General features: G+C 38.8%; 1 protein-coding gene across 11 annotated transcripts in view; it reads left to right on the top strand.

The window, feature by feature from the left end:
• Positions 1-16,590, top strand: part of CACNB2 (calcium voltage-gated channel auxiliary subunit beta 2) — a 255,148-nt gene that overhangs the window by 221,703 nt on the left and 16,855 nt on the right. For 7 of the 11 annotated variants that reach the window (XM_055708405.1, XM_055708406.1, XM_027800534.2 and 4 more), the window contains 4 exons: positions 1,862-1,995; positions 5,429-5,509; positions 5,817-5,875; positions 8,957-9,066. In XM_055708405.1, the coding sequence (XP_055564380.1) occupies positions 1,862-1,995; positions 5,429-5,509; positions 5,817-5,875; positions 8,957-9,066 (384 nt within the window). Of the gene's footprint in view, positions 1-1,861; positions 1,996-2,140; positions 2,161-5,428; positions 5,510-5,816; positions 5,876-8,956; positions 9,067-16,590 lie in introns of all 11 variants that reach the window. The other 4 variants (XM_055708407.1, XM_055708408.1, XM_055708412.1 and 1 more) reach the window with 1 other exon arrangement.

Below are 16,590 nucleotides of genomic sequence, written 5' to 3'. Positions count from 1 at the left end.
TAGTGTGAAGACTCAGAATGAAAAAAGGAGATATTGATGTCTATCTGATCAAATGCTGCATTTCTTTTTTACAGGAAAATCTTAACAACCTTAATTTTTCTTTACTGATTATTTTTGTTGAATATAAAACCTAAGGGGTTTTAACATGCCTTATTGTGAGTGATTTATAGCATCTGTGCTGGCCTGTATTCAAGAAAAGATAATATGTTCTTTTTATACTTATGAAGAGGGTGAAGGAACAGTGTTGCTAGAAGAAAATGTTATGTGATTTCTGTGGCTGTTTTTAGGAGCAGGAGTACAGAAACAGGGTGGGGATCTACTCACAGGCATTCCTGGCAAGAGCAGGCTCAAAGGCATGGTTCTGTAACTCAAGGATTAGCCATGTTAGATCTGTGGCTAATTCAAATGGGAAAATATACTTCACTCAAAGGAAGAGATCACTGTCCCAAATGTCTCTTTAAATCAGTAGCTGCACGTAGGCTTGACAGAAATACTTACTTGTTGTTTAGCAGCACATGCCACTGTATTAGTTGATGTCCCACTCATCAAGCAGCTGAAAGGTCACTCAGGTGGTTTCATAATAGTTCGCGATGATTAATTATGGCTTTGGATAAATTCAATGCAAACTATAAAGTTTGCAGATCTTAGAATTAGATTCAGTTTGACACAATGGCACAGCAAGGTAAGGGTGTGTTACCAGAGTGTGTCAGGAGGTGGGTAAAGATCTTTTACACAGGAGGGTGATGTACAGCATGTTTGTGGATCACTTTTGTGTACATACTTGCTTTTTGAAGACAAATTTTATTACATATTTTAATACATTACGTAAGATCAGGGTTGAGCATTGTAAACAGGAAAGCTTTTTTGGTTGATTGGTTTGGTTTTGTTTCAGATGTAGTTAGCAGGTACCTGTCGGACACAACGTTCAGGGTAACATGGCTTTGCATTTTGTAAATGTATTTGTTTCTGAGTCCATGGTGATTATTGCTTAAACTGTTGTTACTTGCTCAAGGAGGTAAAGATTTTATATTTATGGTATAAGCATTGTATATTCTATTAGGGTAGAAGTTGAACAGCTGTGGTTTATTGTCTTCACTTCCATTTTGCCCTACCTACATCCTCACTTTTTGTAACAGGTTTCAGGTCTCTGAGACAAGCTGGGATCAATCTCTTTTCTTACGCTACTCACTGTTTTTAGTTTCGGTATTAGTAGGTCTGATTTTATTATTTCTAATAAATATATCTTTCAACTACTGTGCATTTTTAGTTAAAACGTTTAAAAATGCCAACTGTAGTCCACCTGAGATAAACGCAGATACTATTGTACCAGTATCAGGCTGATTTTGTCTTCAAAAGTGATTTTTCTTCTGTTTCTTGATTTCCTATAGACATGCTAGTGACATTTCAAATTTCAGTTGATAATACCCACTTTGAATTAGTGTTTATTGCTATAAAATAACTCAAATGTTGTTGGCCAAGTTCTGTTGTTTATGTTGGTGAAAATCTTACCTATTCCAGTGAACTGTTTTGGATTTACACTGGTGTAACAAGAACAAACTTGGCAATTGCTCTCTTTTGTAGAGTAATTATCTGTATGTCTGGTGTAGCAGAGTAAAAGGGGGTCAGAGGAAAATATTATAGTGGCTGTTACAGATTGCCTTCTGTCTTCTAATCCTAATGTACTGCACCTGTAAATTTTTCCCTTTGTTTTATTGTGTTTTGTACTCATGGTTGACTTTTCAGTTATTTTTTTTTCTTTATTTATTACTCTGGACAGTTTTATTTCTCTTTACCTGTTAGTTCCTTTTTAACCTATCTTTCCCTGTCATCTGATAATTCTGAATTGTTTGTCTGTATATAGCTATAGACATAGATGCCACTGGCTTAGATGCAGAAGAAAATGATATTCCAGCAAACCATCGCTCCCCCAAACCCAGTGCAAACAGTGTAACATCACCCCACTCCAAAGAGAAAAGAATGCCCTTCTTTAAGAAGGTAACACCGACTTCCAAGCTCCCATCTGTCCACCTGCTCACCTGCACTGCGTCACATTTCTAGTCCTGTTAACTGTCTGCGTCCTTTGACAAGCCAATAACATGCATGCTTTGTTGTTCTTTGTTTCTTTTCCATGCTGCTGTAGCTAAGCAGAAGCAGAAATCGGTAAGTGTGTATCAACATGTCCTGTGTTTATCCTGCCACTGGCATCATTAGCATTATTACCCCAGATTAACAATGCAGCTGTTACAGAATTAAGGAAGAAATGTATCGAGCTGTTAGTGGATTCAGTACAGGAAAACAAACACTCCCAGGTTCAGCATGTCGGTTAAACTCGGCTACAGTACTTCCCTTTTTGATGGAATAATAGGACACATTTAGGCCTTCTAAAAGTCTGAGAAATTTCTAACAAATCCATGTAATTCACCTCTCTAGTGCATACTTATTCTTTCCATCTCTATCTTTCTCAAGTGGTTTTTTGTTTCCTTATAACTCAGTCTATTGAAATCATTATTGGAATCTAATCAGATACTCAGATTGTGCTTAGAAAACAGATAGTCAAAACTGCTGTATTTTTAATTTAGTCAGTAGTTAAACTTCTAATTCACTAGATGTAAAATAGGTGGACAAGACCAGTGAAAAAATGCATACTTGTTTTGACGGTTTACTTTGAGTTTCTCCTGTTGTCATGTATAAATTATCAGCCAAATGTTCTTGCCATCCATCAGTCAGACTTTTTTAGTATCTCAGCTATTCGAAATGGTACTGGTGGTTCCCAGGAGAGCCAATGTCTTTCCATGGATAACCCAGATAACTACAGAATTATGCAATTGGCATCCTGTTACAGCAAACTGCAATAAGTTTCTAGGTTCTTTGCTGGAATAAATCATCAAGACATTAGGTTGCAGTCAAACTATGCAGTAGAATACCACATTACTACTTTTTTTTTAAAAAAAAATATCTTTAGTCGTCTTAGCTCTTACTTACATGTTTTTAACCACACAGTTAAATCTACAGGTAACAACAGACTATTACAGTGCTTACAAACAGTGCCAAGTGACACTATTGCCCATGCTGTGGGTGCTCTCACATTTAGTAAATACATGTTTTTCTTTTTCTCTTTTTTTCTTGAACTCTTTTAAATAATACAGGATCCTTCTCATTTCCAAAGTCACCAGTATTTGCTTCATTCGGGTCTGTTAAGTACAATGTCATTCACAGCCCACTATGGAAATCAATAGCAGTTTCTTGCTTCTGAGTAATTTCTTACTTAATCATATTTATAACCAAAAATAAATGGTAAGAAGGAATAATACACGTTGACATGTATCGGATGCTATCTACATAAGCATCTTTCGAAGATGCAGCTTCTAGATGAACCACCTTGGACCATCATGGTAGCTAGTCCCATCTCTCCATTCTGTGGGGCCTCTTTTCTTCCATATCAGAATAATTGCTGATTATAGTAGGTTTTTTAATACTGACCTTTACATTAGATACTGGATGGGCATCCTAAACTAACGTATATAGTTAAACCACTGAGCAAAAGCTGTATGCTCAAAACTGTGCTAGTCTTTATTCCAAGTTCGTGTTTGAGCTTGAATCTGCAAGTGAAAGCTGTATAGTTCAGTGCTAGTCCCTTAGAAAATACTAGATTCTCTAATGCTAAATTAAAGAACTTGAATACTTCAGTCAGATAGCTTTTACTCGGTTCTCTGCTGACAGCTTCATTACTTCAAGCTGTAAAGATTAGACAAAAAAATGCCTGTTTCGACAGAACAGGTTTTAAAAATACCCCATATTCCATCAAATAAGGAAATTTCTATGCTTTCCCTAATTTTCAAATAGCTGGGTAACTTCTGGCGTGAATACCTTTGGTTGAGTCAGCCACATTAAGACAAAGATCTGTTAGATCAGGATGTTCATGCTTATAAGCACTTACACATCTGTAATGATTTTTTTCTTAAGATCTGTCTCTTAATAGGCTTATCAGGTTATTAGTAATACTAGCAAGAACAGTGGAGGGCTGCATTTTGATACTGGCACAGCATAATTGCAGGGTTTTGCTTTGAAATGTGTTGAGTCAGATTCTGCACTATGTAAAAGAAATTCACATGCTTATGATGCCTTGGGCACTGCTATTCATTCTTATGTTACTAATTATCTGGTGAAACTACAGGTAACAAAAAATAGGATAAATTATGTTGAAAAACATTCACAAAAATGTTTTCCTTGTTTTAGACTGCTTTAGACTGCTGCTTGTGTAGCATTTTGTGCTGTTACTGTATTAATGTATGTCTTTGTGTTTTTGTGTTTCCAAATGTATATACTTTAATGTTATTGTGAAACACCTTGGGATACATTGAGTACTGAAACAAGGAGCAATGACTGTATTCTGTGACCTTGACTGATGTATTTATACTGTGCAGACCTTTGAAGAACAGATCTGGCATACCTTTTTCCATATCACCTACATGTTCCTGGGTTTGGATTTCAATCATTTTTCCCAAGACAAAGATAAACCAGCCCCTCTCTTACAAACAAGAACTCTTCCTGATAACACTCATTCTTGGTGATACATATTGAATAGCCATTTATTAAAGAACCCAGTTTAATTTGTTTCTATTTTATTCTGCTAACAATATTGACATTTTTGCAAACTTTGGAAGCAGGCAGTCTTTCTGTCTTCATATTTTAAAATACGTTTTATAAACTGTGCAAGAGACATCAGTAAGTAGTTTGGTGAATAATGTACTAACCGAATCCATTCTTGGGTGGTGACAGGAACTTCCCAAAGTGGAAAGATTGCTATCCCAAGCTCTGTTTATGAAAAATTTCTAGAAATACTAGCTTGATCAGTCATTATTTTCATTTCATTTGCAAGTGAATTGCAGATGCAAATGTGGAAGTCGGGTTATGAGTGCTCCTATGGGAATTTGCAGTGGTGTCACAATGTTTTGTCAAGCAGTGGGCAGATCTGAGCATAAAAAGAGATGTGTTATGCTTTTCCCATCCCTTTTTGTTTTATTTTTCACTTCCATAATTTTTCTACATAAAATTTTGGTGGGAAACAGATGTCACAGCTCTAGAGTTGATCATTTCAAATCATTAACTGTTGGAAATAACCTTTTCAATTTAGTAGTTAGGAATTGTGGAGTGGGACATGTGAATGTCTCCAGAGTAACAGTTTTGTAGCTATCCAGGGCAAATACGAAAACGGCAGGAAAACCAAAAGTCAAAGAAAAGCTTTTTCAAAAGAAATTCCTGAACCTGGTATGTCGTTATCTTTTACTACCAGTGTTCAGGAAAAGTTAATGAATCCATGATTCCTGTGTTGGTGACATCACTGGAAATTCAGAGTTCCTAATGTAGTAAGTAATGTGTAACACTTTCTCTAGGTGCTATGATGCTGAAAGCTTTTTCTGTTTTGTAGACAGAGCACATCCCTCCTTATGATGTAGTGCCTTCTATGCGACCAGTAGTTTTAGTGGGGCCTTCTCTGAAGGGATATGAGGTAAGTGATTGTTGAAAATGGTTTCATTTGCCAAAGCTGTTGCACTTCATTTGTATTTGAGTGTTCAAAGGTAGTTAAGCTGCAGAACACAATTTATATCATAGACAGAAATCTAGACAGTTTTTAGTTCTACTAGATGGCTGCTTATTTGTATTGTAGTTTGTATCAGAATTCGGATAAAGAACAAACTATATTCCAGTCAACTGTTCAGATATGACTTGCTGGCAACTTTATTACATATTATTATTAGCATCGAGTATTATGAGTTTCTTATGTGTTTATTAATTTGTTGTTTGTTTGCTTCTAGGTAACAGATATGATGCAAAAAGCATTATTCGATTTTTTAAAACATAGATTCGAAGGGCGGTAAGTACCTTGCAATGCAAATCTACCGGAATTCAGGTCCTGTGTAGGTACTACCAGATTTTTAAGAAATAATGACATAATTTTTGTAGAAAATTAGGAACAGCAGCCAATTCCTTTATCAGTGGGCTGTAGCGTGGTTTTTAAATTTCCTCAGCAGAGCACACAGGCTGTGTTGCCGTGGGATGTGTTCAGGGACATGTATTTGTTGAGAGTGGAAAAAGGATGTCATCTTGATGACTGTGACATTCACGCTCTAAATTGCTAGATATTTATCTACAGATGTAATAAATATATATTCTTAGAAAGTTTAGAGTATTTTTCAAGTGATACCTCATCAGTGCTTCCTGGGTTCTGTACAAGCTGACGAGGGGCACTGTTCCTCCTCAGCTCTAGTTCCTTACAGCGGCATCTAACTTGGGAAGAGTGATAGGAGATTCAGACTGTCCAATGTATATGATTGTCAAACTCTTGATCCCCCAAGAATGGGAGCTTGGTTTGACAGCAGTGCTGGACTCTATAATAGGAAGTCTCAAAAAGACTTCTGGGGGGTGGGGCAGTCCCCCACCTCGCTGAAATATGGTCGCCTTTGGTAGCAGACAGGCTACACTTTGCTGGGTTTTCATCTGAGTGCTGTTGCAGCCGATCCCCCCCAGTGTACTAGGCGAGGTCCAACCTGGTTGATATTTGACCCTCCAGGTATTAGTATAGTACAAATGTCAAATGATAATCTGACTCTAAAAGCAGTGGCATGTTCTGTAATTCAGACATCATGGACCAGAGTTGTAAGGTATGTTCTCCACATGTGATTATATTGCTACTAGATTGAGCCTCAGATTAATACGTGCTAGTGGGTTGACATTTGGGGGGAAAAACTGAGAAAACAGGAAGGTCTTGTTACAATATCTGTAACTTGAGTTACTGTTCTATTTCATCTGGAGGTGGGCAGAGCAGGAACACTATTCTATCTGCCCTGGTGCTGTCAGACTTTCAAGAGGGAGCCTGACGTTTTCTGTCAATAGCTTCAGCTCTTTAAAATACCAGACATTGCGGTCTAAGCTGTGGTATTTTCTCAGTCAGAATGGTGTTGTTGATACCTAACCACTTGGCAGTCCCTCATTGTATTAGTCAGGGTTTTCAAATCTTACATATGTACCTTCAGAATTGGAAGGTACCAAAATAGTGAGTGTTGCAAGCAGAAAAAAAAAAGTTACTGTGTCTTTCTGTCTTGAAGTATTTTAAAGCATATCTAATTTTCAATTGTAGATCCAATTGTGGTAGGGTGAATTCACAAATACTCTCAATGCAATTGATGTCTATGGTAGCGGATTTGAAGCATCCTAAACTTCAGTAGCAATCTGAATTTGTACTCAAGGTCCTCAACGAGTTTGTGCAGGAGGTTCTTAGATCCATGCTGCTGCTTTCACTGCCATGCTGCTGTCCCCACTCTCATTGCAATTGTTTCACTACATAAACATACATACCCTTTGTTTCAAGAGCAGACTTGTTCTTCCTGCTGTCACATACTTCAGAAGACATTAAAATGACCTTAAAAAGACTAAAAAAACCAACAAACTTAAAGTTAAAAATAGTATTTTTAGACTGATAAATCTAGCTTTATTCAATATACCATGATTGTATTTGAAAAATACAATTTTTCAAATTCCCCAAAAGGAAAAAAAAATATTTTATATTCTGTGTAGGAAGGAAGACTGGCAGGAATAACAAAACAAAACTCAAAATGTTGTAAAAGTTTGTAGTGTTCATCAATTAGCAAATAAAGATAACTATTGGGTACCCCAAATTACATGTTGGATTTCATTTTAAGACTAATGGCATTATCTGCGAGGGGCTGTGCCAGAAATCACAATCTTTGGTTATGTTTTTAGCTTTAGTTAAATCATGCCTGTTTTCAAAATGATGTTACTAATCAGTATTGTACAAATAATTTTGTTTTTCCATATTAACTTATGGCTTTGTTACATTTTGTAGGGTTTTAGATAAACATATACACATGTTGAGCTCATTGGGAAATGACCTCTTTGATTACATTTCAGCTGAACAGCATCTGACTGTGCTTGCTAGGAAGGAGCCCTCCCTGTTCTTAGCAAATCCATTTCCTGCTTTTAAATTGCATGTAAAATCATGCAAAGAAGAACAAGGGGATATCGTCAAAACTTTCAGCACTGGAAAAATGTGACCCCTAAACCTCAGTACACCAGAGAATTTGAAAAGTAATTTATCCAAAGGGTGCATTTTGACTCTGTAAAGCAAAACAAACTGAGTTAACTGTTTTCCTAGGAAGAATATGCAAAGGTTATGTAGCAGGTCAGTGCAAACAACTGGAAGTAACCACTTGTTTCTTTGCTCATCTTTTCTCATAAACACAAAATTGAGCCTGCCGGATACACAGCCCAGGGTTTTCATTTGCACACTTCTGTGTGCTGTCCCCATTTTTAGGTGACCAGCGTATACTACTGGATCTTTCTGGAAAATTATAGGTCACTCTTGCTCTGTGAAAAAACATATGTTAAACTAAACATTAAACATAGTTATATGGCTGTACTAGTTTCCTGCTAAGCCTTACCTTTACCTGTTAAGTCTGCATATCCCTTTATGTCTTATACATATGGCTAAAGTAAGCCAGGTTATCATTTGGTACCTTTCAACAAATTAATCAAAATTAGAGAAAGGAGAAACCAGCTGATTCATACTGGGAATACTGGTGCAAAGTCTAACCACATCAGGCCTGTAGCTCCCAGAGAAGTCCCATCTTCTGCAGCACATCTCTGATCTCTTTCTGCCTTGCTTCTTCCCAGACACTTGTCGCTTTGCAGTCAGTGGTCATACTGCATGTTGGTACTGTGAGAAAGGGGGATGTCTTACCAGTAGTTCTTGCAACAGTATTAGTTAAATAAAATTTCTTCTCTGTTCACAGTGTACAGAGCATACTGTGCTGCTGAGAAGAACTTCTTTTCCTGTAGTCTTAGCCATCTTCTACTGTTAAATGAATCTCTTTTTCTCCCCACATCCCTGCAAGATAAATAACATTCTGTTTTATTTTACTGTATTTTATTTTTGCAGTATATCAATTACACGAGTCACAGCAGACATCTCACTTGCCAAACGTTCAGTATTAAACAATCCCAGTAAGCATGCGATAATAGAGCGATCTAACACAAGATCAAGCTTAGGTAAGTACCTATAGTGATGCTGTCTCCAGATTGGCTGTAAAGTCTATACTACTCTCAATTCATATGTGTAAGCTAAAAATAGCCTTCTCTCTGCTGTGAGAAAATCTCGATTGCCATAATTCAGAAATCCTGGCACTAGAAATCATTCTAAAATCGCTACCAGGTAAACTTCATATACTGCTGATTTTGGTTTATCCTGCATATGTTCAGTTTTCAGATTTTGCTCATTGTCTCAGAGGGGAGAAGTAGCCATCCTTAAGGTAAATAAAATATGAAGGGGTGTTCCTCAGGTTAAATAGAATTGATGGTTTCAGAATTCCTGAAATTATATGACTATTATTGATACTATGTATTATCTTTGATAATATTACTAGTAGTGAGAGCTACTGATACTAGACCTGAAAAAAATTATTGAAGTGCACATTTCCTGAATTATGTATCAGTTTAATGCTGAGGTTAGTACAAAAAAAAGGATAGAAAAGGGGACACTTTTAAAAACCTATATGGCTAGATTCCTAGCATACATATCTGTCATCTTGCATGAGTCTTTTTGTACTGAAGCTTGTCCAGTTGTATGAATAATAAAACATTTATTGGCCAGGAAGAAAAACAAGCTTAGCTGGGAAGATGTAAGTAAATGTCACCATCTACAGTACAGGTGGCTACACTGGAGCTTGTTATCCCAAGGTGTCCTTAGATTAAACAGGTAAAGGTGGTCACTTTGGAGTATCTGCTCATGTGGCCTGGCCTCAGCCTTTCCTCCAGCACAAGGTGTTATATCTGAGACTCCCCTGACACTGCTGGCTCATTCCCTGTGCAGAGACACCTGGAGGCAGCCAAGATGAATCCTGCCAGGAGTCTGTGTACTTGTGTTAGGGCATTTAGCTGAGTTATGGGACACCCATGTTTAAGTCCCTGCTCAAGTACAAAAAAGGAGGAACTTGAACTTAAATGTCCTAGATCACAGGTGGATGCTCCAGCCAGATTTCTGTCTTCACAAGGCTGCAGATTTCTCTTAGTAGCCTTTGAGAGAGCTTGGTTTCCCCTCAACACAGCATTGTATCTTGGAATCTTGCAAATTTTGTGGAACAGGAAAGGAGTCGCATTCATCTTACTAAATGGGTTCTGTATCAGCTTTATAACAAAATTTCTGAGTGTGTCTGTACTTTGACCGAATATTTAACATCTTGCTTATATACCTGTCCTTATAATGAGCTTCTCTGCCTTACAAAGTTTGACATCCCTTTCTTGAAAATTTGCTTCTTAAAACTCTTCCTTTCAGCTGTGTGGAGGCTGTGAATCTTTACTTGCAAGTAGTCTGATAGCTTCCAAGTATGTCTTATTTTAAGTGTTTTCAAATATGAAAACACAATGTACTGTAACAACGTAATGAATATCTTTACAGACAAGAATATGTGAATTTCAGTCTTGTCACCAAAGTCAGTTTAATAATCTAATGAAAAAGTGTCACTTTTGAATGGAACTGAGAATTGGTAATAAGGATGGAGGTCACCCAGTTGTGGAACAAGCAGAATCGTAGATTCATAGAATGTTTTGAGTTGGAAGGGACCTTAAAGATCACCTAGTTCCAACCCCCCTGCCATGGACAGGGACACCTTCCACTGCATCAGGTTGCTCAAAGCCCCATCCAGCCTGGCCTTGTCCAGGGATGGGGCATCCACAGCTTCTCTGGGCAACCTGTGCCAGTGCCTCACCACCATCGTGGTGATTAATTTGCCAACCTGAGCATCAAAACATGTGTGGTTGTGTGCAATACTGCACAAATATATGCAGCAGTAAAAAGCATACCATCTATTACTCATGCTAAAATATTTCCATATATGCAAAACAGCTATCAAAAAAATGTATACAGAAAAAATATTATAAAAAATAAATGCAACCCAATGTTGTACACCTTTATCTTGTGGAGAACCTTACCCTTAAGAATATCAGCATCTTTTATTGGGTAAAGGTATTTTTTTTATAGAGGTATTTAAGATGGAAGTTCTGACAGAACCTCCTTTGGAGACACCCAGAACATGACAGTGGTTAGGTATATATGTAGGTATGTGGGTGGAAGATAGGTATGTCTTTATAGTTTTTGTAACAGGGCTGTTATGTAGCAGGGCATCTTAGGTAATAATATCAGGTTTTCAGTTACTTATAATTGTTCTAAAAATTACCTAATCTACAAAATCATTTTGAATTATTTTGGGAAATATTAGTTACAGCAACTAGGTCATTTTAACAATTAAGTTAGGGCAAAAATTAATTTTACCAATATTAAAATATTCTCAAAACCTTTTCTTTCAGAAGCTATAATACTCCCATGCTTCTAATAATCTAGCAGGGGGGTGAAATTTGGTAGTGAATTGGACAGTGTTATCAGTTGTGTTATTCTGGGCATTTTAAATGAAAATAACAAGTAAACTTGTCCAAATTATTAGAAGCTGCTGTTAACACATGCCAAGCCTTGCATCTGAATTACATAAAGACTCAGCTCTCCCTGGGCAAGGTCCAGCAATGATGCTGAGCAGAACCTGACCCTAGCAGATTGGATCAGGGCAGCCAAGCAGACCTAAAGGGGAAAGGTGCTCTTCTTTCAGCTTTCAAACCCTTTTTTGTGGCACAGCATGGAGGATGGAGTAAAAAGTTGTTTATTTTGAAGCTGTTCAACTGGAGGAGCAAGTGGCTTGGCTAAAGCAGAAAGGCAAGTAGTGCAAATCCGTTATGGAAAAGGTCGGCGTTACAGAGCAGGAGCTGGGATAGTTGAACTCACTGGTGAAGTACCTCAGGTCCTCCAGAGATGGGGTTAACCATGGGAGGACAAAAGCCAGCCAGGAAGGAAGTTAGGGGAGGGAAACAATATGGTAGCGCAGTGGTTTGGGAGGAAAACTGAGATAAAATAAAACAACCTTGAGTCAGAAAAGGAAACTGCTTTTTCAAGGTGATGGGAAAACCCTTGTGCAAGGCAAAAGAGAGGAAGTACAAGGAGTGTTAGAGCCTGTTCCCCTGCTTGCCTTCAATGTACTGCAAGGTAGAAATAAAGTCAGAATCGGAAAACATCATTGTAGTGTGCTGGTAGGTGGCCTATTCTAGCAATGGTTCACAAGGAGGATGACAACATACCACTGCTGTGAGTACGTAGTTGGCTCGGGGAGCAGAGATGAGTGGCAATATCACACCATATAGCAGAATTTTATTTTTTAGTTTGTATGATGTTTGCTATAAGTTAAAAAAAAATGCTATTAAAAGAATATTATTGGGTTTACAAACTCATGTTGCACAAAATAAAGCTTAGTAAGTAATAGTAAGAAGGTTATCTGTGCAACTTCTTAGTATCTGTAGGTTACGTATGCTGTGATTCAGTCTTGGGTCATGTGTTTGCAGACTGCTCTTCCACTGGTCCTGTCTTAGGTTTTTTGAAAAATGCAGGAACTAATGTGGGGAATTGGAATTGTTCAGTGAATTGCTGTTCCACTTGCTATGAAACTTGTACAATGTATGAGGCAAGAAACTTCAGGAAGGCAAATGAAGTTCTCTAAAAGCACAGTAGGACATTTTCAATTGCAATTTGGGAGGAGCAGGACAGGAAATAGTGGTTTGACCAAAACTTTTTGTGGCAGTAAATTAGTCAGTTTCAACAGAAAAGATTTCTGATCCAAGACTGAATTCATTATCATAATGAGGAAACTCCTTCATCATCCATCTTCCAGGCTCCTCCAAGGAGCTCATACCCCAGTAATTAAAACCACATTTGGTAATAATTGTAATTATTATTTTATTTATATATAATTATTAAAATAATAATAAAGTAAAATAAAACCCACACATTTGGGATGTAGGGCACACAGAGTCAAGCTCCTGCTGTATCTGGTTTGGAACAGGGATCTGAATTTCAGTCTTAAGCATGCTGAGCACTGGTTGATCACTGTTGGTTCAGCAGATGTTGATTCTCTGTTGAATAAAGGGATAGCCCCAGTGCGGGAGGGGGGTCTGCTACCTACAGCCCTATAGTCTGTAAGCTACAGCACTGCAGCATGATGTGCCATGAGCTTCTCTTCTGAATCACAGCAGCCTGCACACCTCACTCAGGGCCAACAAGTAGCCCCTTTGCACCAGTGAGGGCTTGATGCTGGAGATGACACCCAGTAAAGCTCACCAAGGGAGTGCAGAGCGTGCCATGCCTGTAACGTGGTGACTGCCCATGCCTGGAGCCTGGGCCGGTGCCAGTGGAGGATGGAGGCACCGAGGGAAGGAGCATCCCCTTGTTCCCCTTCCTGCCCAGCCCCTCTGCACTGCCTCCCTCCCTGCCACCAGCAGTCCTGGCTCACCAAGTCACAGGTGAGGTGCACTGCTGAGGGATGGAAAGAGAGACTCTTTTTTTTTTTTTTTTACTGAATTAATTGAAGAACTCAGTGGCTCTTCAAAAGTAAAAAGTGGCTTTTGCTGCTTCTGATACAAAATTCCTGTATACTCTCTGACTAGTTGTTTACAGGCTTTATAAAGAAGGCTATTTTTTCCCCAGTGTTTTCTGCCTGTCTCAAGTATGATTTTTGGAAGTATTGAGTATTGTGGCTAAAACTGAGATTCAGACTTTGAACCTGTCAAACAATAATGTATGTCATCAAAATCAGCATGTTGCATGATGATGCACTGATTTGGAAAATGCAGATGGAAACCTGGCAGTACTTTATGGACTACTGGAGCTACTGTTGGGTACCTTGTGAAATATCAGCCTTAGGGCTCCTCATTCAACAGAAATCCTCTTATTTTAGGCTCTCCTCTTCACAGGCATTTAACTGGGGAGCTATTCTTTTCATTCCCAGCATAGCTCAAAGAGTTTTTCCCTTCTCTCAGATCAGTACTGATATCATGTACTGACAGTACAGAGCAGCATCAGGAGTTTCCTGAGTCTTAATACTGACTTGTAAAAGAAGCTTCAAGGTTATGTTCTGTTTTGGAAGAAAAAATCTGCAGAAACCAGGATTTCCTGTAGGATGGCTTCCATTTTTCTAGTCTGATTGTAATTTGGTGGAATCATAGCATGGTTTGGGTTGGAAGGGACCTTAAAGATCACCTAGTTCCAACCCCCCTGCCATGGGCAGGGGCACCTTCCACCAGACCAGGTTGCTCAAAGCCCCATCCAGCCTGGCCTTGAACACTTCCAGGGATGGGGCATCCACAGCTTCTCTGGGCAACCTGTGCCAGTGCCTCACCACTCTCATAGTGAAGAATTTCTTCCTAATATCCAACATAAACCTACCCTCTTCCAGCTCAAAGCCATTGCCCCCGTCCTATCGCTACATCGATAGCCTTGCAAAAAGTCCCTCTCCAGCTGTCTTGTAGGCTGCTTTTAGGTACTGGAAAGCTGCTGTAAGGTCTCCCCAGAGCCTTCTCTTCAGGCTGAACAACCCCAACTCTTTCAGCCTCTTTCATGAGAGGTGCTCCAGCCCTCTGATCATCTTTGTGGCCCTCCTCTGGACCCACTCCAACAGGTCCATGGCCTCTTTACGTGGGGGGGCCCAGAGGGAGAGAATTGCCTCCCTCAGCCTGCTGGTAATGCTTCTTTTGATGCCATTCCAGAATACGGTTGGCTTTTTGGGCTGCCAGTGCACATTGTTGGGTCATGTTGAGCTTCTCATCCACCAACACCCCCAAGTCCTTCTCCTCAGGGCTTCTCTCAGTCTCTGCCCAGCCTGTATTTGTGCTTGGGATTGCCCCATCCCACATACAGGACCTTACACTTGGCCTTGTTGAACTTCATGAGGTTCGCTTGGGCCCACCTCTCAAGCCTTGTCAGGGTCCCTGTGGGTGGCATCCCTTCCCTCCAGCATGTCGACTGCACCACACAGCCTGGTGTCAGCAGCAAAGTCGGAGGCTACAGCCAATCCTGCCATCCATGTTGCCAACAAAGATGTTAAACAGCGTTGGTCTTAATAACAACCCCTGAGGAATGCAATTTACAATGATAATTATTATGCTAATTACTATGGTAATTACTCTGAAGTATCAGACACTACATTCGGAAAATGAACCCCCAAAAAAGTAGTGGTAACTTGTGATTATTTTTTGTGATTCGGTTTTCTATCTGGAAAATACAAGTAATTCCAGCTCTTTATTACATCAGTGAAATGCCACCACAGAAAGTTCCATAAAATTACCAACAAATAATTTATTCATTCTGTTCTGTTTTCAGAGGAAGATTAGAACAATATGCTTTGAATGAGACGTGAAACACGTATTTGACAATGAAGAGAAAGTAAATGGTTCAATAGGTACTTATCAGTTGACAACATACAGAGTTGCATACTGATTGAGACGGCAGCTCTACAGAAACAACTTTATTATATGTTCCTGAGCATGCTGTCTTACAATACAAACCACAGAATTTGATTTAAGAGAGCTATCGTGGCATTTCCCACTCTATTAGTATTAGCTTTGCAGCCAAATAATATGCTCTCCCAATACAAGTATCAGTCATAGATAAATCATTGTCGGGACTCAGGTTACATTAGTTCTTCTTTAGTAACTTGCTGCAGGTCGTCTGAGGAGTCATGGAAAGTGAGTTCTTTCTCTACTTACATTTTCCCTTGTATAAAATAGGAATAGGGCCTTTTCTCCAAATGATTGCAAAAAGAAAAAAATAATTCTATCAAACACTAAATTTGTATGTGTCCCACACACACAATCTACAATAACTTAGTTCTGATCTAGGTATTTAAAAATAGTATTTATTGCAATCACATTTGATCTTTAATGCAGAACAGGGTTTGGTTTGATTTGGGTTGGTTTGGTCTGGTCTGGTCTGAATGGGTCTCCTGGCTGCATGGCTGTAGGATATGGGGGAGATGAGTTCCCATCTGTCTCTCTCCTCCTTGGACAGTCAGTGGCATGTGGACTGAGACTTGTGTTTATTTCTACATCTGGTATTCTACAAAAATGGGTTTTTATTATAGCAAATGCAGCTCCCCAGAACTGCTTTGTTAATCCAAATCCCTCGCTGCTTCCAGGTTCGATGGGAAGCTATTCCTTTGCTCACCCACCTTTGCGTGGTGGTACCTCATGCAGCTGGACAGTCAAGCTACTGATTTATCCCCCAGTTATGCTCACGTTTGTGAGCAACGGTTGTAACTGCAGCTGAGAAGGCTATTTCTTAGACTTTTGAAAATTTATTGTTGGTTTTATTGTAAATATTATTTTAATCAATGTTCTTTCAATGACTTAATATAGTACAAAGGTAATGTCCTTGATATACTGATACCAAATACTTTTTTTCTGGGAAATAAATGAACCTCTTTTTTGAGAACAGATCTTACCTTATTACCACATACGGGTTTGCAGTATCGTGCCTATTATTCATAATTGTGCATAGCACAGTAAACAGTGGAGTGAGTACCATTGTTTGGAACTGATTTAATAGATAATCCAGAATTAACTTCAAGGAGGCACAGACAAACAATGCGATAATCGGGAATAGGAATTGCCATGACGAACTGGATTTACAGGATTATAGGGAAGTCT

This window comes from Falco cherrug, chromosome 4 (genome assembly GCF_023634085.1).
Source record: "Falco cherrug isolate bFalChe1 chromosome 4, bFalChe1.pri, whole genome shotgun sequence".
In the NCBI taxonomy this organism is placed as follows: domain Eukaryota; kingdom Metazoa; phylum Chordata; class Aves; order Falconiformes; family Falconidae; genus Falco; species Falco cherrug.
This window is presented reverse-complemented; position numbering and strand designations above follow the sequence as displayed.